Genomic DNA, 21,470 nt, shown 5'->3' with positions numbered 1-21,470 from the left:
AGTGGGCAGACAATAAGTGTACAGAGAGGTGGGGGTCAGAGTGGATGTACAGGGAACAAAAACAGGGTTGTGCCTTCTGGGGGTGTTACAGCACACAAGGCCAGGAGTTGCTGTGACATCAACTGGGAGATGCCATCAGATAGACAGTGGCTATCATCTCTGAATCATCACCTACACTGTCGATCCGCAGACAGAGAGTAGACAGTAAGCATTTCGTGATTCAAAAGATCTTTATTGTCAGCCTATCAATGTACATCCAGGAAGAAATATCTCCCTAAAACTCACGATGCCACATTTACATATTTACATACTAACATTTGGCATGATAAGTATATTGTCTAGTTCATGGGTTCCTAAACCTTTCAGCCCAGGACCCCCAAAATAACAGTGCCAGGGCCTTACAGCTTCCATTTTGCCAACTCTGGGGGGGTGGGGGCAACCCTTTGGGTACAGTTATCATTATAATGGAATATTTTTTCATGTTTTGAAAATATTTTGTAAATTTGACACCTCTCCATCAGTGTCTCACCACCCCCACCTTGGGAGCCCCTGGTCTAGTCAATGTATACTCTACATACTGTACAGCGGAGTGCTCAGCAGCAGGGAGCATACCATCTAGTCCAAAGCTACTCTATTTCCCTCTCAGGTCCAAATTCTATCAGCCATACAAAGTAAAGGTCTTCAGTAAGGTACGGAATAAATTTCGCTGAACTGGGGGAGCAGGGTGCCATTTGACTGCAATCCTACATGTCCAAGGGCTGGAGTGAGAGTGTGGAGTATGGAGATGATGAAGGCATGAGACAGCAAGTTCTGAAGCTGGCAGACGAGAGATGGCTGGTATAGGGAGTGTAGACAGGAGCAGATAGCCTGAACAACCCAAGATGGACAACTTATTATACGCGTACAAAGACACACAGAGTTTATTTTCTTTAGCCAGGTGATGTTTACATAATTGGTGAAAAATATGGACATATACATGACTTTTAGTGTTTGCATAAAATTGCAAAACCTCTCACAAACTAACGATGTGTCTGAACCATCTATAAATATCTATAAATTTAAGTAACCCTCCCTTTCTATTTGAAACTCATTTCCCAGCTTGGAAATCTGTCATCTAAATAAATCTGAGACAAAACAAAGATGCTCGTTGTCCGGCAGCCTGTCAGCAATTGCTGTGTCAAACGTACGCAAGCCAGCAGGCTCCAGCTCCAGTCCTGCGAGATCTGAAAAGAAGATGCGACTGTCAGGTACCCCGTTAAACAAGTGGACCTCACACGAGTCACATGCTATCATCAGAGTTTTCTGTTTTAAAATTCGTGGGGAGAACTTCAGTGTGCAGCATGGTTTGCTTCTCTATGTATTTTGTCTTCCCTGAACTGTAAGCAGATTACTGGTTTTGATCAATGGCTCTGCTTGTCCCTGGAGATGAATTATCAGTTGTGATAATGACAGGGATAAATGCTGGATAAGGGTTAGGAAAGGCCATTACCCTGCTTCTCAGCAATGCTGAGAAGATTCTGCGATATCTTCTATCTGCTGGAGGATCATGGACTTTAGGGCACTGTATCTGTCAAGGGGAGAAGCCATTTAGGGTCAGAGGTCGGAATCTAAGCCCAGCACAAACAGGAACAAGATAAGCCCACTCCACTGGATGCCTTCCCATGTGTCCTGCCCAAATTTGTAGGCCAGAAATGTTGAGTACCCTGTGACAGCAGCCTGGTAAAGATCATCTTCATGGGACAATTATAACAAATGATGGATGATGGTCATGGTGATCCATCTTACTTTCTGGTCAGCTTTGAAATTTCTCGGTCCTCTTCCTCCTTCAACTTCTCCACGAAGCTGTCCAGCATAGGCATCTCAAACTTGATGTACTGTGCAACCTGGAGGAACGTTATCACCAACACTGTGATATGCCACGATCACGAGTCAGTGACAGTGTAGCAACTTCCAGTAAGAGAACAACAACAACAATCGTGCGTGAAATTCGGCATGAATGAAAGCACAACTGCCAAGAGCCCATTGTCACAAAGGCTCAGAAAACAGGAAAGTGACCAATGAAGCGCTATATTTAGATCTGACCTTTACAATTTGGAACCATATTATTCATCTTTTAGGCAGGAAGTATGAGCAAGTGGCTTCAAGTAAATTAGCTAGAAAAGAGAGGTAGAATGCTGATCTTACATCATAAGTGACCTCTTCTCCCAGGTCAGCTTCCATTAAGAACATCTTGGCTATTTTCTCACATGGGCCGTGCAGCAGGCGGGAGATCAGGGGGTAATCAGTGTCTCTGAGTTTTGTTTTCTCTGAAATGTCCAGGGAAAATTGGCCTTCATGCAAGCATATGCAAAATCATACAGGCAGCACATGCACACACTCAAATCAGAGATTAGACGTGCTTAGGGATCAAAGACGAAAATCCTCTGAATCACTACTCAGCGAGCCAGAAACTAAGGTTTCGCTTTCCAGAAAAAGGCGAACACTCATCGTTGGCATCTAAACAGAAAGCAGGGAAAGCACCTACCCCCAGATTCATGCACCATGTACAAGACGAACTCTTCCAATTTATTTTCAACCTGCCGGCATAAATGTTAGAGGTAAACAACCTTGAAAGGATTTCACAGGCATTGAAAAGTAAGGAGGACATACCCACAGCCCACACGGAGGACTGACTCACGCGGAACTTGTTGAGAAGCAGGCGGAGCACTTGCTCTGTGGTCATGGTGCTCTTGACCCGGACGTTGGTCACCGACCCATAAGTAGGAATGAAGACGGATGTCTGAGAAGCCCAGGTACGGGGGCCATGTCACATGGTGCAGTAACATGGGTAAAAGAAAACAAACACAGTATAAAGATGGCATGAGTAGAAGCAGATAAGCACACTAAGAGTGAAATCGAAAAATCTGCCTACAGATCAGCCGCCCTACCTCCGCCAAATGGCTAGTGCTCATGCCAAGCGGTATTTACACCACCTTACCTAGAGCTTTGTTTTTTCACCTGGGTCACGCTCGCGTTAAGCACTCTAAGGGCCTTCATCCTGAGGGGCCATCTGCTTACATGACGTCCCAGTTAGGTGAGGTGTCAGGACAGAGGACAGGAAGGTGACGACTGAAGCTCAAGCTGGGGAGCATTGTCCAATACACCATCTGCTCCTCGTCCAATCAGAGGGGTCATTTCCTGTCCAAGTCTTCTAACATGTGCTATGTGCCCTGTGCGCCCATAAGGACCCCTCAGCCCACGAAAGCTGTTTTTAAGAAAAGCAGGTGAGGGGGCACCGTGCTGCTTTAAGGAAGAGGCCAAATTCAAACAACGTCCCGATTCTAGGCTGCCGACTCGTCCCCTCAAGGGTGTCCCGATTCTAGACTGCCGACTCGTCCCCTCAAGGGTGTCCCGATTCTAGACTGCCGACTCGTCCCCTCAAGGGCGTCCCAATTCTAGGCTGCTAAACATCTACCTCTGGATATCCTGATTCTCCTCACCTTGTGGTTGTAGAAATGCCCATTAATGGAGAAGCGATGCTTCTTCATTCTCTGCATCTCGCCTTGGCTGTGGCGCCTGGACCTCCGCTGGATGCCCATGAAGCTGGCATCACTCCTTGTCCTCATCAGCTGGGGGGTCTCGTCCTCACTGACAGACGCATCAGAGCCTGTAGCACATACACAGATTACACTAGGAATAGCCTGACAAGTTAGCGGGCCTGGTGCATGTTGCTTTGGTATAGCAGGTATTCAAAGTCAGTGTTTAGCTATAATGGGCCATGTAAATGCAAGCTGGGTTTAGTGGGTATTGCTTAAGGTTTTCAAACCATTAGGTCACATCCCCAAAACCCAGATGGTGAACTTGGTTGCAACCTTTACATAAGCTCTTAATTCAGTGAAATTCATTAACTACCCTAAGCAACCTTTACACTATGACAGTGTTACTCAATCGAGTCCACAGGGTCCCACAGCCGGTCCACATTTTTGCTCCCTTCCAGTTCCCTACCAGATAGCCCACATTTTTGCTCCGTCCCAGCTCTTGGAGCAAAAACATGGGACTGTCTGCAAGGCCCTGAGGACTGGATTGGGAAACACTGCACTATAACATTAAATAATTACTGTGATGATTTCTACAATCTGCTGCCATCAGAATTTTGCCAGGTAACAGAGGCAAGGATCAAGGTGTCAGAATAAGCACATGAGGTGCTCCAGCTGTCCATGTGTTAAGAGCAGAGGATCAGGCCATGTTGACAGCAGTACCAGTAAGCCTTTGAGAGATTACCTGTTCCTGGGAAATGCTCAAGGAGGACCAAGATGAAGACAGAGGCTAATCTGCTACATTACACTTCTACATCTCCAGCTTCCAGACAAATGAACACCAAAATTCAGCCTCTGCACATCCAATCAAACATTCCTCACTGCTGATACCCAGCACGTGTGGCCAGACCCATACGTACTTTCATTGTTGTTTGATTCCAGGGAGGTCTGCTTTTGAGAGCTGGTTTTTGCCTCGTCCTCTCTATTAGAGAGAGAGAAAAAATAGACTGAGAGAAAGTGGCCAAAATTGTGGAAACACTTCGTTTTGCTATGCTAGGTGTTTCCACAATTTTAGACACTAGTGTAACTGCATTTGCACCAGTTATCCAGACACACATGCAACACTGAAAAATATTGCTGTAACTGTTACAGAACCACATTATGATCCAGTTTAAACAGAACCAGTAAGAGGCTGTAATGAGACTCCTACACAGAGGGCTGTAGGTCATTGAAACATCTCTCCCAACACACCATGAGGCTTCCTCTGGCTTTAGCAGATCCAGTTACTGCCATCTGCTAACCAAACAAAACAATACGCTGCATTTTTGTATCAATTTCAGCCAAGGCACTTATATTCGTAAAAGAAACACCACTTTCACACCTGTGGTGCTATCAAAAGTGTCACAATATGCCACGCAGATTTGTAACTATATACCATCATACAACTCCTACTATGTAATAAGATTAACTTTATTGATCCCAGAGGGAAATTCTAGAATAATTCATAATAGAATAAATAAAAATTTAAAAATATGTTTTGGCACCACTGTAGGGGATACTGCTGCCAACTGTATAACCACTGTTCCTGTTCCAGCACAGTTAATCCCTGGTTAGACCAGAGCACACACACACTGGGCTGGGGCTCTGACACATGACTGCTTGGTTCTAATCAGGCACTTCTGTGCTAAGCAGGAAGTGACCAGAAGAATGGGCACCTGGCTTCCTGAATGACTGGGAAGCCCAACAGCTACCGTTTAAAGAAGCCAAGAAAGGCTAGAGCCGTAAAGCAGGCACCTCCCTTGGGCATGCGTGCGGGAGGTTGGGTTCTCAGGCATTTCAGCAGTGTTTATGTTGCCAAGGTGCATGTTCACTACCTCAGAGCCAATAGGGGCAGGGACCCTAAGCTTAGTGGCCCCTAAAAGTCCCCCAGTGAGCTCCTTGAGAGTGACGATGATATCAAAGGCAACAATATTTCCACTATATCACCATTCAGGTGCCTGTACACCATTTTCACAAAGTCGTGCCCCACCCCAGCTCTCCTCCCAGCAGGTGCTCATCAGCCCCTGCTGACGAGAAAAGCAGCTGTAGGCGTGGTCTGTCCGGAGGGCCACCCACCCGCCTATCCCCACGCTGGAATGCTGGAAACGTTCGTTGTCGTCCTGCATCTGTAGCCGGATTGGCCTCCTCAGGCCCCAGGAGATACTGAGCAAGCCTTCGATGACCAGCTCCCCATCTTCCTGTGGCCGTGGACAAAAATAAAAAATAAAAACACAGCACAGATAATTCTAGTAATAATAATAATATGACACAATTAATTCCAAAAGGCCAGAGGGAGGATATCCTGCAGCACTTCAGGTCTACGTGCTGTGCGGCAGCTACCCTCCCCCAAGTGAATATGCCGTCTTGGCTCAGAACCTTTTCTGAACTCCACACAGACCTGAGCTCACGTCTGGCTGTATAGGAGGGCTGGACCCCATGACTCAGGCAGAGCACTGCATCAGGTCACGTACACGAGGGGCTTCCCAAGCAGTATCCCACCGGACCATTTCTACCTGGCCCTTATATAACAGCATCATCCCGAACTGAAAAATAAAGCGCAATGTCCTGTATTTATCAAGAAAATTTTGATTTGTCCCATCCTTTCCTGCTCCTCTTTGACCCTGCTCGGCATATTCTATCAGGGACCCCCCCCCCTCCATTCGACAAATTTTATTATGAGGACCCCCCCAACACGCTCAATTTTCATCATTGGGGACCCAAAGTTATGACCCGTCGCATTCGCATCAGGAAAACTAGACGATTAAGCATCAAGCAGCATCCTAGAGCTAAACCTGTTCATATATACACCAATCCATCTACTTATTTTTTTTTCTGCCCACAGGCCACTGACTTTTAGGCTCAGCGGGTCCCCTCTGCGCATTAAGACTCCCTTACAGGAACAGCCAGCAGTGGCTAAATTTGTCCCTTTGTATCTGACCCCAACCCCCCCTCCTTTGCAGGGGGCACACTGCATGATCTAAGGTTATCTTGAGAACCAGTATAGCTGTGCGACCCCTGCCTGGGAACGGAAGCAGCTCTGGGTTTCTGTTGAGTTAGTTCCTGATGGCGCTGGGGCAGGGAGCCGGTTCCCATAGGCCACGCCGCCCGAGCTGGGCACCTGGGGCCTCTCAAAGGGTCGGACACGCCGGCCCCATTTCCCAGAGGTCCTATGTGCCGCAAGACTGACAGCGTCTACGACCGTCATGTGAATGTACCACGTTACACATAAACGTAGGGGAGACACCTAGAGCACATAGAGACACGGCACTCCCCTGGACCTCCGCCCAGCTAATACCCGAGAATCTCGATTCCCACCAGTCCGTAGCGCTGGACCATGCACACAATGAGCACCATTGTTCCACTTGTGTAAACACAGGGACGGCTGCTCATTGCGGCCATGGTCAGCGGCCATGCCTCGGCTTCCTGCGCACGCCTGAGTAAACACGTGCGCATGGACGCGCGCATATGCACACATCCTATGGGAAAGAGAGAGAGAGAGAGAGAGAGCACGCTTCAGGGTTATATTTAGGGGCACTGGCTTGCACCCTGGTGCGTTATAAAAAGCCTGAGCTTTCCTGACGCACCTCAAAACAGCTCAGACAGTGCGTCAAGACGACAGAGACTCAACTGGGGAACAAAGCCAGCTACACGCTCACCAGACAGGCCTGAGGCACATAGCCGGCTGCACATTCACCAGACAGAACCGTTTACCTGAGAGGTAAGGGAGTAATTTGCTAGAATTTGTTTTTGATTGTCAGACATGAACAGTAGATTTAACATAATAAGTGAGGTAATTAAAAAAAATGAAATACACCAATGTGACTAACAGATACGGGAATGACGTAATCCTGACAGCCTGCACTCTGTCTGCCTGCAGACAGGCTGCCGATGCCGTCTGGGGTCACCTCTCGCGCAATGAAACCCAGGAGACTGCTTCTGGCAGTGGAGCCCCTGCCCACAATCAGTGAGACGCAGGAGGACGCCCCCACACAGGGGCCCTGCCATGCCCAGCCCGCCCAGTCCATGGAGGACTACGTGGACTCCATCAAAGAGCTGGCACGCCCCAGTTTCGGGCCACTCAGGGTCCCACGGTCGCAGCGGCCGCGTCTCTTCACCAAGGCCCCGGCCCGGCCTGCCCCCAGAGCGTACCGGGCCCGTGGCACATCCTGTGAGGCGGCACTCAGGATGTCCCAGCAGAGGGACTGCGCGAGGGACCCACTGGACTGGCTGTTTGCGCAGATGCAGCGAGATGACAGCGGTCCTGCCGCTTTATGCCTGCTCTGAAGGACATGGGGCTGCCCAGAGGGTCTGCGCAAATGCAGAGGCGGAACGGCATTCTGCGTGCTTCACATCTGCTCTGAAGGACTGCGACTGCAGAAAGACGACTTTGCTCCTATAAGTTATTACAGAGTTATTTCAGAGGGTCTTGCTGTGCAGGGCTAATGTTTACAGCCAGAAGAATATTAATGATTTTTGTAATAAAATGCGAAACTGCTCATCTGAGGTACTTTGTAAAATGTACGAGGTTTAAACCATCTGCTAAACACTTCTGGTGTTTAAACAGTGTTTACAGACAAAGCAAATGAGCTCACAGCATTGTGTTATTGGAAGGAAACTCACTTCCCCTGATTTAACTCTCTCATTGCTAACCCCCTTTCCAAGTTCCTCTGTGTGGATTTTCTCTTCCCCCTACATCTTCAAGACCCAAAGCTGCTGGCTTCCCATCAGCACAGGTGCCGGGTAACAGAGGGGTTTACAGTAATCTGATCCACTTGTGTATAAGAGATCCACCTGTAACTGTCAGGCTAGGTACTTCTGGGGAAAAAGCCCTTTTGGGAAAGAATTCAGTTATTATGCTAACTGGTGGCCAGGCAAGCCAGCAGCTCAGCCAACAAAGACGAGGAATGAATCTGGTGGTGCGCCTGTCTGCTGACTTGGGGATTTCAGTTCCCTTCAGTTCTGATTCAGATCCCCATCAGCTGAGGTTCCTGGTCAGCGCAGTCGCCTGATATTTAAGCCAGTCCCTATTGGCTAAAACATACAGAAAAAAGACCAAAATAATCAGATTACCACCATCAACTGCCACCCTGTTCCATACAACGAAGTAGAAATGACAAACCCGCAAACAAGTCCAGTTTCTCAAAGGTGCAGCTACTTGGGTGGTTGATTAATTTTACATTTCATATGTCACAGCTAGGGGGGGCATGGTGGTGCAGTGGTTAGCACTGTTGCCTCACACCTCTGGGACCCGGGTTCGAGTCTCCGCCTGGGTCACATGTGAGTCTCCCCATGTCGTCGTGGGGTTTCCTCCAGGTACTCCGGTTTCCCCCCTCAGTCCAAAAACAAGCTGAGGCTAATCGGAGTTACCAAAGTGTGTGTGGGTGGCTGGGTGGGTGGGTGAATGGTGTGTGACTGTGCTCTGTGTTGGGTTGGCGCCCCGCCCTGGGTTGTTCCCTGCCTTGTGCCCATTGCTTCTGGGATAGGCTCTGGACCCCCCGCGACCCAGTAGCATAAGCGGTTTGGAAAATGGATGGATGTCACAGCTATTATAGAGACACACATGCACATGGAATTTCTGCACTCTGCTAGAACAGTTGAAAATGATGTTAAGCTTTTTGCTCTCAGCGCTAAAGGTGCATCAGCCCAGAACCAACAGAGATCTTAACGGCTTCTTTCACAGATATGTCCTACTTAGACACCCTCAACAACATGGCACAGGGCCTGGAATAGACAGGAAGCCCCCCCCCCTAACATAATGCCACCTGAACTTATATAGCATATCAAAGGCATAAGTCTAGAACCAGCCCGACCAGATATCTTAACTGATTTAACCACAACTGAGTGTTTTGTAGCCAGACAATATACAATGTGGTCTTGGATCAGTGCCAAACAATCATGTGTGTACATATCTGCCTAAATAAAGGGAGTCTGATGACACCACATCTGATCACTGAGCAACTAAGCAATCTCGTAAAAAAGGAAAACAAGAAATGTGTTCCCTCTCACCATGTTCTTCTCAATTTTGGCCTATCTGCACTCAGCAGACATGGCTGCTTTGGAAGCCGGATTAATGGCATGCTCTTCCCCCGAAGATGAGGAGGATGAGTCAAAATGATCCAAGAGTGGTTAACGGTCAAAGACGTCAACAAACAGGCTCAAGTGCTTCCATCTAGAGGTTTTGGAGAGTAACTACACCTTTTATGGGCACAACTTTTATGGACAGAATTTCTAGGCGCATCCAGGGCATTGAGGGTGTCTTGTTTGGTGACCTCAGGATTAGGTCTCTGCTTTTTGCAGATGATGTGGTTCTGTTGACCTCATCAAACCATGACCTTCGGCTCTCACTGGAGCAGTTCGCAGCTGAGTGTGAAGCGGCTGGGATGAAAATCAGTACCTCCAAATCTGAGACCATGGTCCTCAGCCAGAAAAGGATGGAGTGCTCTCTGAGTTGGGAAGTTTAAGTATCTCGGGGTCTTGTTCACGAGTGAGGGAAGGATGGAGCGAGAGATCGACAGGCGGATCGATGTGGCTTCAGCAGTTATGCGGGCGCTGCATTGGTCTGTCATGGTGAAGAGCTGAGCCAAAAGGCAAAGCTCTCGATTTACCAGTCGATCTACATTTCTACCCTCACTTATGGTCATGAGCTATGGGTAGTGACCGAAAGAACGAGATAGCAAGTACAAGGGGCCGAAAAGAGTTTCCTCCGCAGGGTGGCTGGGCTCTCCCTTAGAGATAGGGTGAGGAGCTCAGTCATTCGGCAGAGACTCAGAGTAGAGCCGTTGCTCCTTCGCATTGAGAGGAGCCAGATGAGGTGGCTAGGGTATCTGATTAGGATGCCTCCTGGATGCCTCCCTGGGGAGGTGTTCCGGGCATGTCCCACTGGGAGGAGGCCCCAGGGAAGACCCAGGACACGCTGGAGGGACTACATCTCTCGGCTGGCCTGGGAACACCTCAGGATTCCCCCGGAGGAGCTGGATGAAGTGGCCGGGGAGAGGGAAGTCTGGGTTTCCCTGCTGAGACTGCTGCCCCCGCGACCCGAACTCGGATAAGCGGAAGATAATGGATGGATGGATGTTGTGTATATGATATGAAGTCAAAAATGCACTTGACATTTAATTGACATGGGAATCTTACTAAATCTCATGTTGGACAGTGACAGAATGGTTGGCGTGCAGATATAAGCTGATGATTGAAGAGAGTTTCACCCCCCACCCCCAAAGTCAATTGAGCTGGATGTAGCTCAGGTAACACACACCAACACCCTCATGCCTTGTGACAATTATTGAAATATACCTGTCAGTGACAAAACACTTCAGAATTCTTAAATTAAAAGCCAGCCATGACTCAGTAAATGGTACAATAGGTGTTTCAACCCATTTCACTGTTACACAGTGATGCCTGCACTGGTGCTACACGGCATCTTGGTATATTGGACATTTCCCCCGAAGAGGTTGTGGGGTGACTTAATTCCAGACCAGCCTTTCCCTGAAGCATTTCTTATTTCCTGTCACATATGGGTAGGTGCAACACATCACACCTATTGGGAAGGATGCCTTACATTCTAGGAATGGCAGCCACACACAGGAATGCCTGTTTCATCTCTCCCACCCAAATCTGCCCTCTTGGCCAAGTTCCTGATCGTTTCATAATCTGTTGACTGCCAACCTCATGACTGCTCATGCACAGCCAGTTATGATTCCCTTGGCAAGATGCATGGATGTACTTGTTGAATAAACATGGGAAAATCTGGTGGGAGTTTTCACTGAAGCATGCCCTTAAAGTCTCGTCATTGAAAGCCATTCAGTAGTAGGACAAGATTAGAACTCAACTTGAGATATGAAGCCCAGAATTCTGAAAAAAAGCAGCCTGAGCTATAGATATCAAATAATCTCAGAGGCTAGAATCATATCTGTGCCCGTCCTTTTTGCCAAACTGACATACCTTCCGCACGACTGAACTTTAATCCTTAAATGAGCATTTTAAGGCCACTTTTAAAAAAAAAATGGGTTCTCGTCCTTTTTTTTTGGAGGGGGTGGGTCGGGCAGGCGGGATTTTTTTTTTTTTTTACAAATTTTGATTGTTTGGACTTTCAAATATGTAAGAAAATACATATTTGAAAATACATACCGAAGAGAGCAGGCCTACTTAGTACGCCTCCTCAGTTCTTCGTTTGTTGCGTTTCAAATATATTAAATGTAAGAAAATACAAGAATGTAAATTCCTTGATCCATGTGTATCTCGTAAATGCCTTCCCAACTATGGATTTGGATACTTTATGCTGATGTTTCATTCGTGAATATAAAAATGATACTATTTGAAACCAATATTCTGTTTGTCATTCCCATTCTAAATGAACAACCAAGATTTTAAAATATACATCTAGAAAGAAAGTGTATTAAAACATGTTAAAACACGAGGAATTTACAAAATACAGGAACCTGAATGGTTGAACAAGGAAATGCAACTCTACAAACGAGTACTTAAGAACATGTACCACATCACTTCCCCAGATTTAAATCTTTCCACCAGCCCATCTCAGGTAGAGACAAATTTAGGTTCATGAAACCATTCCAAGACTAGGATTACACAATGTGGATCAATCGTTGATGTGGAATGTGCGGGAAATTCAAATTTTGTCATTCTTGGGCATTTTCCATGCGATTTTTACGAAATAAAAAAAAATAAAAAATTTGGGTCGGAGGCATTTCGGCGGGTCGGGCGGGGACGAGAACTAATTTTTAATTTTTTTTTAAGTGGCCTAAATGACCCACAATTCAAGATCAAATAGTGTTAAGTAGCAGAAATTGCCAGGAAAGCCGTATGTACCTCTCGACTCCGAAGCTGAAAACTTTTCCCTTCATGGTAACAGTTATAGGTTTTCAGCAGGGACATCATCTCAGTTCTAAAAATAAAAATAAAGCAGAACAGGAACAGGTCAGGCGACTGAGGAGCAGAAGACACAGAGACCCACGGGAAGTCCAGGCAAACTCACCTGGTAAGGACCTTGTCTTTGCTGATCTTTACCAAGCTTGCATGGCAGTCCTCCATCTTGACCACTTGCTGCAATGTATCACGTGTGTGGGAAAAGTGCAGCTCAGTCACTGACTCCCATGAAGCAGTTACATCCAGTGGAAGTGTCTAAGACTGTCAGGGGGTAGCGCAGTGAATGTCAGTGAGCATGCAGTGAAACTGAATGCAGAAGGTACATTAAAAACATAGAAACAGGGGTGGTGCACGACTACAGGAGAGAACAACAAAAATCTGAGCGCTAATGTCCCTTTAAAAAATATGATGTTGAAGGAAAACAAAAGTTTGGTGATGGATTCAGCTACCAAAAAAAAAAAAAACTTTCTAACCACCTCAAGGAAGTGAAACTGAAGTTTTGTAATCCAAAGTTACAAACAGTGAAATGAAAGTTACTTAGTTAAGGCCACAAAACACAAGACACCATCCATCACTCTTCTAAATGCTTATCCTGGTTAGAATCAGGCAACTTAGGCCACAAGCCTGGGAATATCCTGGATGCCAGTTCACTATAGTGAACACACATACACTCTGGATCACACACTACAATTAACTAATTTAGAGTGAACTATGCAACCATGGAAGCCCATTTACGCCAGTAAAAGAAAATAAATTTAATAGAAAGTCGAAATTACAAGATAAAACGCCGAAATTACGAGATAAGAAATACGCATGCGTTCTAGTCCAGCTGAAGGCCTGTCATCGCCTCATTGGCGTCAATGTGAAGAAACGCAGTTCGAACGTAAATCATTACAAATTAAGGCGTTTGCAACTGCTGTTCGATAAAAATTGCCACCTCAGCCGCATCGGTTTTATTCTTCCGTCGTAAGAGTTGCTTTTTGCTTAAAATCCTCTCAAGGGTGTGTTTGCTTAATACAATGGGATGCAATTCAACAAGCAAATTAAGTATTTCCTTTGTTGTAAAGCCACGTTTAAAGTAATCCTCAATATAGTCATCCATCCCTATGTCAAACTGAATGAGACCTCAAACCCAAGATGTGAAATTCCACTGGTGTGTGAGCATATGCGTTTTTATCTCGCAATTATTACTTTTTATCTCGTAATTATGACTTTCTCGCAATTTCTGCTTTATTTACTGCCGGAAATGAGCTTCCATACCTAACTGCATATCTTCGCATTGTGGCGTGAAACCTACAGGACACGAAGAACAGGCAATATCCACACACACACAGCAAAGGCAGGAGAACATGTGACACCATGAACCACCGTGCTGCCCTGCAGCACACGGCAGGGCTCCAATTAAAGATAAAAGAATCAGGATTAAAGGATCTGGAGTACAGCAGGTTGAAATCCCTGTTTCACTAACAATCCTTATGATGAAAGATTTGAAATACATCATCTAAGCCACAAATTAAATCCACTTATGGAACTAAAGCTTCGAAACTAATGAAACACCAATCATTATTAAAGGTTAATACATTTTACCACTCTGTTGTCGGACAGGAAAGGTTGAAAAGTCCAGCTGTTAAAACAAGTATTCGCATTGCCCCACTCAAATTCGCACCGCACCCCCCAGCTATAGGTCACGAATGTTTAAAGGATTCAAAATTAACAGGCGAAGGATATTGATTAACCGGTTCCACCAGAAGAACCTATTCACGAATGATTAACTTTAAATGTAGAAAGTGTTTTGCTGTAATTACACCCCATTTTGCATTGCTTAGTTCGCGTGTCATTTCCTGTTGAACATTCGCTCAAACTGAAATGCTGTTGGTTTTGCAATGCGAGTTTCTTTTGGCATGAGATTCCTGGGCTTTTCTTCTATGGATTCTCCAGCGGGGGCGTTTACGGGAAATTCAGGGGAACTCCAGCCGGAGCGTTTAAAATGCGGCTCCGATTTGCAATGAGCCGAGCGATTCACCATGAACGCAGCACCTGGACTACTCCTGTGCCTGATCGGCGCCGTGCTCATGTCAGGTAACGAAACGCGATTACATTTTACCGAAAGACCCGCATGCTTTCAGCTGTCATTTTTCATTAACTTCCACGTGTTTTACGAGTCTCCGTCCAATGACAAAGAAATCTAATCTAATGACCATGCAGCCGGTCCGCACTTCTTAATAATGTTAAATGTACGCATGACTTTTAAATTACAAAAGGGAAAGTTTAAACCAGTTGGAAGAGATATCGGAGTTAAGTGATAATATGGAATACGGTAATCTCATTTTGCATTCAATGAGGCTAATGTTCTTTTCCTCCAAACACAGGACAGGTGGAAGCAGTCTATGTTCCCTTAAGATGTGCTTGCCCGAAGGTGACTGAAGTCGTCAAGGAACCGTTAAGTGATATTAATGTCATCGAAAAAGGTCCTCACTGTAAAAACGATGAAATCATGTAGGTATCACATAGTACCCTGTGGGCACAGCCTCAATATTTTGCTATCTAAGATTCTTATAGTCTACTTTGAAGTTGTACTGATGGATCTTGCCTCCCTTTCTAGAGTTACACTGAAAGCTCAAGCAGGAGATGGTCAACCCATTAACGTGTGCTTAAATCCTTCTGGGAAGCAGGCGAAACAACTGCTAAAATGTTTGGAAAGGTATGATGAGCAAACATCCTCCTCACATCTAACCAGCCATCCTACTAAACAATGTTTAACCCAGTATATCTCAAATTGGTCCTTGGGGACCCCCAGATGGTCCACGTTTTTGCTCTCTGCCAGACAGTTTACATTTTTGCTCCTTCCCAGCTCCCTACTGGACTGTCTGAGTCCCCAAGGACCAATTTGAGAAACTCCTTCAACCAGCTCTGCGGTTCACCTGACAAGATTCAGACACTCTGTTTTTTTTGCACTTAAAAATGCCACAGACAGCCAAGGCGGCTGCCCACTTGTTAATGAGGTGTAACTGTTAGAGAGGATGACACAATAATTACCAACTGAGAGCTTCTGGGAGCCTCACAGTTTGCAATGGGCTGACCTGCCCTCCCTGCAAAACATTTACATCAGCCACTGCAGGAGCAGAGCAGCCAAAACCAGCAGGGACACAACTCACCCAAACAGCTACCTCTTTACCGGGCTGAGGTCTGGAAAGCACTTCTGCAGTCTTCCAGTGAGAACTGAGAGGCTCAGAAGGGGCTTCTACCCCCAAGCCATCAGACAGCTTAACACTAATTGACAGTGTAATTTAAATATTCGCTCCTTACTCATGCACCATGCAGCTTTGGAGTCTGACTGTATACCTTGCCTGTGCCGCTTAGCTTGGTGTCCACAGCACTGATTTCCCACATCTCCCCTTCTCTCAAGAATGGCTAAAAGCAACAAGGAAAAGAAGCAATGCCTGCAGCCGCAGAAACGAAGACCGAAACACAAACGGAATCAGACACAGAAATTGAGGCAGACATCCAAGAGGAGCAGAGGAACAAAGCAAAGGGCCTTGCAATCATGATCCTCAAGGCTCATGTGACTAAGCGGACTGCTGTCCACTGAGGTGGAAAATGTGGCCGGTGTGGCGGTTCTGTGGGGCCACGCATGTCACTGTCACAGTACCTGTGTCTACTTTCGGGACCAAAGAAAATATACATAATAAGGATGTTCTCCTTCCATCCTAGCAGCATCCAGACCAGGATCTGCCTTTTCCTCAGTAAAAAGCAGCAGCTCACATGTATGCTGGTGCACCTAAAAATAAACTACTGCTGTGTGGTTTGTTGTTACCACAGCAAATCATTTGAAAGCTTCTGGCTGTACTGTAATCAAACCATGTCTGTGCTCTTACTGTATGAACATTAACTTATTGCCAAGCTTATTCATTAAACTGATTGAAACCCTGGTAATGTACCGATTTCTTTGTGACCATCAGCAACCACAACAAAACCATTGGAGATGCACAATGCATACGATGAACATCAGCTGATACAGATGTTACATTAAAAAAAATGACATCAGCATCATTGTGATGTCGATATTGCTAAGCCGATATTTAGACTTCGGTCAAAGTTAGCAGCACCAGAGCTAAACACAGAACTACTAAAAGAAGTGATTGAGCTGACTGAGTTGGATGATCAGACATAGCAAAGAATGGGGAAATTTCATCAGCTCATTCTCCACTCAAAGTGAGGTTACTTCACTGACGTTTCCCCCCTTGCACTACGAGAAGTGGTTGCCAAGCACATTCATGTGCGACAGTCCATTTACTATTTCATATTGTTTAGAGTTTTTTCATTACGTAATTACATTTTCATCACACGTATAATTGTTTACGCAATTTAATACTGCACTGTCTTGTCTTGCACCATCGTGTAATGTGCCTTACAATTTTAGCCTAAGGTGCTTGACGAGGGTGTGTGGCAGTCCATTATAGAACTGTACATGAAAAATGGGAAGAGAGAAGACAAAGAATACCAGACGACGGAGGAGACGAGCCAAAAACTTCCATGTAGGAAGAATCACGCTGTTTGTCCTATTCCGTCATGCCCCCCCCCCACTCCCCCCAAAGCATAAGAATTTCACTGTGTTGAAGATCATAAGAAGTAAAGTCACCTATGCCAGTTTCACTACAGATTTGTGCCGCTCAGGAGGTAGCTGGTAATCAGTAATATGAGACAAAGATATAGCGCTTAATGGTGATGGCTAAAGGTATGAAAAAGGTTTCTCAATATCCTGTGAACAGAACATAATGAATGCAGTAAAGACCCCTTTCGGCACAGAGCGTGTACTTTTGTGAGCTCATGGAGAGCGTACATTTACATTACGTGAAATTAAGCTTTTTACAAGGAAATAGTAAGGGTTTAAGACTAAGGGTCAAATTACCCATAATCCTGCCTACAAACACTGGTCTACAGATAATAATTATGAAGTGCATGCTGCAATGTCTACCTCCAAAACCAGGAGTAAAGGGCTGTAAGTGAAAATTGCACCCTTCTTTTAATGAATAACCTCTTTTCATTAAACCACATCTCGATCACTGCCAAGATGAACAAAAATTTTTTTTAAAAAGTGAAGACGTGTGGTAAATCATGTGACCCAAAGAAGACTAGATATGGGCATGCAGGAAGCAAACATGGAAAGCCAGCTGGATTAGAAGTGGCAGAGCCTGGTGGAAAGGATCACAAGTCATCGAACTGCTCTGCCAGAACATGCCAGCCGCCCTAGGACAGATTCTCCTCCTGTTTGCCGTGACACTCCATGCAGGTCAGACAGAACCAGGACAGGACCGCGTGCTACGGTAAGTGCCCCTGGATGCAGGCTTAATAGATGTGTGTGGTCCTGTTTCTGTAGCTCCGGGAGACTCGGTAGCTGTGCCGACACGGTTGTGCCAGTGCCCGAAGATAAAGGAATTCGTGCCGTGGAAAAGCTTCACACACTTCCAGGTGACACCAAAGAGCTCCTTCTGCGGCAAGGTGGAGATTGTGTAAGTAGGACAGCCTTCGTGGGAAGCTGGTTCAGACCCCACCGCTTGCCGACCCCGAGAGATGCTATGCTGGGTGCATGCACCGACGCTGGCCATTAAACTCACACTCCTTCCAGCGTGTAACCACACTTAGCACTTAAATGCATCAGCACAGTCTAGAGGTAGTGAACTTTGAAGTCAGATATCATATGAGTTCAAGTAAGCTGGTCAGTTTTGCCACATTAGTACACTGAAACACTTGAAGCAACCACCTGTAATCTATCTGTACCTTTTACCTGCCAGAATGTGTCATCTAAAAACTGCTGTTACTGCTGAAAAAAAACAGCATAGACCAGCATGACTTGCATGCTGGTATATGATGGTTAGGTGCTGGTGTAGCTGGTGGATTAGCACAGCTGTGCTGGTCTGCTTGCACATGAAGCTGGTCCACCAGCAATATTTCATGAATGATGCTGGACCACCAGCACCAAATCACAACATATGATGGTATAACCAGTATGCATTATGCTGGTCACGCTGGTAACCAGCTATGCCGGTCTGTGCTGATTTTTTTGAGCAGGGGTTAAAGCAAAAGTTAATCATGTTGATTAAAAAAATGAGAAAAGATGAAACCAATTAGTACGAGCGTAACTGAAATCAGGTTCACTGTCGTTCTGCACTGCCTCCAGTCATGTTGGGACACGCTCAACAGATTACCTTCACTGCACTCCAAAGGTGGGAAAAATTTGTGGGAGCTCTTATCCAAGCATTACCGTCCGAAAAGGCATTTTGCCAATTTATGCTATCATCTGTCTTCCAGAAAATCGTAATACATACCATTCACTCCCGTTTTGCTTCCAAATGTCCCCAATGCTCATAAATAAAAACAGACAGAAGTATCAAAGTGTATTAAATCTCCTGGGGGAAAAAAGCAAACGAGTGACATCTGAAGCTAGACACCCAGTATGAAGCTGCAAGTGTTGAAGCACTGTGTGTCTGGTGGGGGGGCTGTGCTTTCCTTTTTGTGGGAAATCCTTACAGGTCCCCGAGGATCTCAGCTGCTGGGAAAGCAGATCAAAACCCTGGTTACGTCACCCTGATAGCACTCGTCCATGAATCCTGCTTTAGTCATGTGACTGTCCAATGGCCAGTGATCTTCATACCATGCAACAGAGCTGGTATTTCCAAACGTTAACGTGCAACTTGTCTTTTCTCAGGCTCACCCAGAGAAATGGAAAAGTCTGCCTCAATCCATTGTCAAAACAAGGACAGAAGATACTGCAGTGTTGGGCTAAGTAGGTCATGCTGCCACTTGGCATTATAATACTTTTTATTATAAATTCATATATGTTTTTGTCACTAAAATGAACAGATTACCTGCATACTGCGCACTTTCCTGGTGGGGTAATAAGTATGCATGCTGGCAAAATTTATTGCTTGCCTAAAGTTATCATGGAGCCCCCCCCTCCAGCCCAACCATGTGCTAAACAATGTTATTCAATCATATGTAGATTAAGTTACGAGTGTGCTGTAGATGGTATGAATATTTTTAGAATACCATATATTTAAATAATACATATTCTACCTCATAATTGAAAGGTATAAATGAATGACTATAAGCTATATAACGCATAAGAAATGTGCTAATTGTATTTCTGGTCGTAAGTTATAACTGTTCTGTTTTCACTTACGTATGCATCCAGTGTTTTACATCTAGCAGTGAATTTTGTGAATTGAGTGTCTTTTTACCAAAAGCGTGGATGGGAAAACGCTTCCATCTAGTGGCAGATAAATGTAATGGCAGGTAAAGGTAATTTCCAAAATATATATGCCTAACATAAACCGTTTTTTTTCCCAGGAAAAAGAACAATCGGGAAGAAGAGAGTAAAAAATGTAGAAAAATAAAATCTTAGACACCACATATCGCACCAGCAATGCAGCACTGACTAACAAGCTTAACAGTTTTAGGTTGTTTGCCGCTGTCTTTTTAAAACGCGCTTACTTTTTATATGCGTTTAAGAAGCAGGAGAATATTTTGTCTTGCTTAGTTTTCATAACTGAGTTGTTTGTCATTAACACAGTATGGTATATCCTGTATAGTATATTCTTCGCATTGTATATTTTACCATTCATTCTAAGGTTTGGGAGGGGTTAGGGAGTATGTTATGATTTGTTTGTGTTCATTAATTTGATCAGGATAACGGTACATCAAGTTATTATAGTAAACTTTATGCGGAAGTTCGTAGCTTCTTTTAATGACAAATATATAAATAAAATGTCCCGCACAGAATTACGCGGCACCTCTTGCTATAGGCCTACACAGATATTTTTAATAATAAAATACTTCATTGCCACACCGAAGTGGTGAAATCTTTACTGCAAAATAAAACCGCGAAAATATTAACATTATATGGCATCTTTTCATGACGACTCAGCCCCTCCGTTAAGAAACCCAGAAACTGGTTTGCCCACCTGTTTAATCTAAACATGCTGATTTATCGATCACCTAGCAGAGGCAGCTACGTCCGGCAGCGAGGGAGCACAGATTGAGTATTTCCAACTGTCGCTGTAAAACTGTGTGGTTTTTACCACGGAAATTAACAAATTATAACGGTGGATAATGGCCAAGGTTCTGCTACCGTCTCCCACTGAAGATTAAATACATAAACAGAATGAAGTGGAGTGGCAGGGAGCAGGAGCGCAGACAATCTCAGTGCGTTTGAGGACAGAAAAATAAAATATTACACAGCCGTTTAAAATGATCCAGAACGTATCAGCATTTTAAAAGGCTAACTTGTTAAACGACTACAAACGCAAAACATAGATTTTAATACAGTGAATGTAAAATGCAGACAATTACACTGGTTTCCATATTATCGTGCTTCGGAGGATGCCCAAACTTACAGTAGTAATTAATTTATTCCATTCTGTGAAAAAAAAGATACAAACCGATTTGATATCACAGATTAAGCAAAGAAATCACGGCAGTAACGTTGCTCTCGGGAGCAATCCTATTTGTTTGATTCCCTTATTCTTTTAACCCTGCCAGCCTACCGCCCCCCCTCTCAAAAAAACGACCAGCTTTGTTCATTTGCACTCGATACAAACAATAAACTAGATTGTCTCACTTATTGTTACAGTGGTACTGCAGTGGTCAGTACAATTTGAGATTACAAACGTTGTCTTACCATTTCCTCTAGAATAAAAAGAACTGCGTGTTATTTTACTTCCAAAAGTTCCACTTCCCAATTCCAAATCAGATTCCTTGTTTTACCCACGTAGGATTATCGTGACCGTACACGTCCTAGAAGCCGCAGCCCCCAAACAACCAAAAAAAAAAAAAACACTCTCAAGGTGCGCAGAATGACAATCGCATGACGCTATCAGAGTCTTTCTTGGCTTGAAAATAAGCCAATCGAGGCCAAGGGGGGCGTGCCGACTGTTCCGAGACTTGTCCACGGTGTGTAAGGTGTCTCTGCAGACGGCCGCGGTACTATGGCAACGGAGACGTTTGTATGTTTCATTTTTATAAATCTTCATGTTA

The 21,470-nt window shown here is 45.1% G+C and overlaps 4 protein-coding genes across 7 annotated transcripts; 3 read left to right on the top strand and 1 right to left on the bottom strand.

The window, feature by feature from the left end:
* Nucleotides 1-211: 211 nt before the first annotated feature.
* On the bottom strand, nt 212-21,468 carry rassf4a (Ras association domain family member 4a). Of its 4 annotated transcripts, none has more exons than XM_049008441.1 (12): nt 21,115-21,468; nt 12,547-12,698; nt 12,381-12,456; nt 5,631-5,752; nt 4,436-4,497; nt 3,480-3,646; nt 2,678-2,779; nt 2,525-2,576; nt 2,185-2,306; nt 1,786-1,883; nt 1,490-1,567; nt 212-1,223 (listed from the first exon to the last, which is right to left on the bottom strand). In XM_049008441.1, exons 2-11 carry the CDS (start codon nt 12,600-12,602, stop codon nt 1,498-1,500), a joined length of 927 nt encoding a protein of 308 aa, XP_048864398.1. In that variant the 5' UTR covers nt 12,603-12,698; nt 21,115-21,468; the 3' UTR covers nt 212-1,223; nt 1,490-1,497. The 4 variants fall into 4 exon arrangements, with proteins under 4 accessions (XP_048864398.1, XP_048864399.1, XP_048864400.1 ...); XM_049008442.1 differs by lacking the exon at nt 21,115-21,468 and adding an exon at nt 18,764-19,001; XM_049008443.1 differs by lacking the exon at nt 21,115-21,468 and adding an exon at nt 13,735-13,989.
* On the top strand, nt 7,087-8,050 carry si:ch73-6k14.2 (protein DEPP). Its single transcript, XM_049008457.1, has 2 exons — nt 7,087-7,272; nt 7,432-8,050. The coding sequence occupies exon 2, from the start codon at nt 7,443-7,445 to the stop codon at nt 7,836-7,838; it is 396 nt and encodes a 131-aa protein (XP_048864414.1). The 5' UTR covers nt 7,087-7,272; nt 7,432-7,442; the 3' UTR covers nt 7,839-8,050.
* Nucleotides 14,294-16,365, top strand: LOC125738924 (alveolar macrophage chemotactic factor). The gene is made up of 4 exons (XM_049008456.1): nt 14,294-14,516; nt 14,807-14,933; nt 15,040-15,138; nt 15,844-16,365. Exons 1-4 carry the CDS (start codon nt 14,462-14,464, stop codon nt 15,983-15,985), a joined length of 423 nt encoding a protein of 140 aa, XP_048864413.1. The 5' UTR covers nt 14,294-14,461; the 3' UTR covers nt 15,986-16,365.
* Nucleotides 17,568-20,989, top strand: cxcl18a.1 (chemokine (C-X-C motif) ligand 18a, duplicate 1). Its single transcript, XM_049008458.1, has 4 exons — nt 17,568-17,727; nt 17,815-17,947; nt 19,144-19,221; nt 19,785-20,989. The coding sequence occupies exons 1-4, from the start codon at nt 17,673-17,675 to the stop codon at nt 19,837-19,839; spliced, it is 321 nt and encodes a 106-aa protein (XP_048864415.1). The 5' UTR covers nt 17,568-17,672; the 3' UTR covers nt 19,840-20,989.
* Nucleotides 21,469-21,470: the final 2 nt, after the last annotated feature.

This window comes from Brienomyrus brachyistius, chromosome 3, assembly GCF_023856365.1.
Source record: "Brienomyrus brachyistius isolate T26 chromosome 3, BBRACH_0.4, whole genome shotgun sequence".
Classification (NCBI taxonomy): Eukaryota; Metazoa; Chordata; class Actinopteri; order Osteoglossiformes; family Mormyridae; genus Brienomyrus; species Brienomyrus brachyistius.
Note: the sequence above shows the minus strand (reverse complement) of the source record. Positions and strands in the feature narration are given on the sequence as shown.

Excerpts from the sequence above, each read along its gene's own strand:
- si:ch73-6k14.2 (XM_049008457.1), top strand. The coding sequence starts at position 7,443 with ATGCCGTCTGGGGTCACCTCTCGCGCAATGAAACCCAGGAGACTGCTT.
- LOC125738924 (XM_049008456.1), top strand. The coding sequence starts at position 14,462 with ATGAACGCAGCACCTGGACTACTCCTGTGCCTGATCGGCGCCGTGCTC. Across the intron at positions 14,934-15,039 it reads TGTAAAAACGATGAAATCAT|AGTTACACTGAAAGCTCAAG; the intron begins GTAGGTATCACA and ends CTCCCTTTCTAG. Across the intron at positions 15,139-15,843 it reads CTGCTAAAATGTTTGGAAAG|AATGGCTAAAAGCAACAAGG; the intron begins GTATGATGAGCA and ends CCTTCTCTCAAG.
- cxcl18a.1 (XM_049008458.1), top strand. The coding sequence starts at position 17,673 with ATGCCAGCCGCCCTAGGACAGATTCTCCTCCTGTTTGCCGTGACACTC. Across the intron at positions 17,728-17,814 it reads TGCCGTGACACTCCATGCAG|CTCCGGGAGACTCGGTAGCT; the intron begins GTCAGACAGAAC and ends CTGTTTCTGTAG. Across the intron at positions 19,222-19,784 it reads ATACTGCAGTGTTGGGCTAA|GAAAAAGAACAATCGGGAAG; the intron begins GTAGGTCATGCT and ends TTTTTTTCCCAG.
- rassf4a (XM_049008441.1), bottom strand. The coding sequence starts at position 12,602 with ATGGAGGACTGCCATGCAAGCTTGGTAAAGATCAGCAAAGACAAGGTC. Across the intron at positions 5,753-12,380 it reads TTCAGCTTCGGAGTCGAGAG|GAAGATGGGGAGCTGGTCAT; the intron begins GTACATACGGCT and ends CCACGGCCACAG. Across the intron at positions 2,307-2,524 it reads CATGGTGCATGAATCTGGGG|AGAAAACAAAACTCAGAGAC; the intron begins GTAGGTGCTTTC and ends TGGACATTTCAG.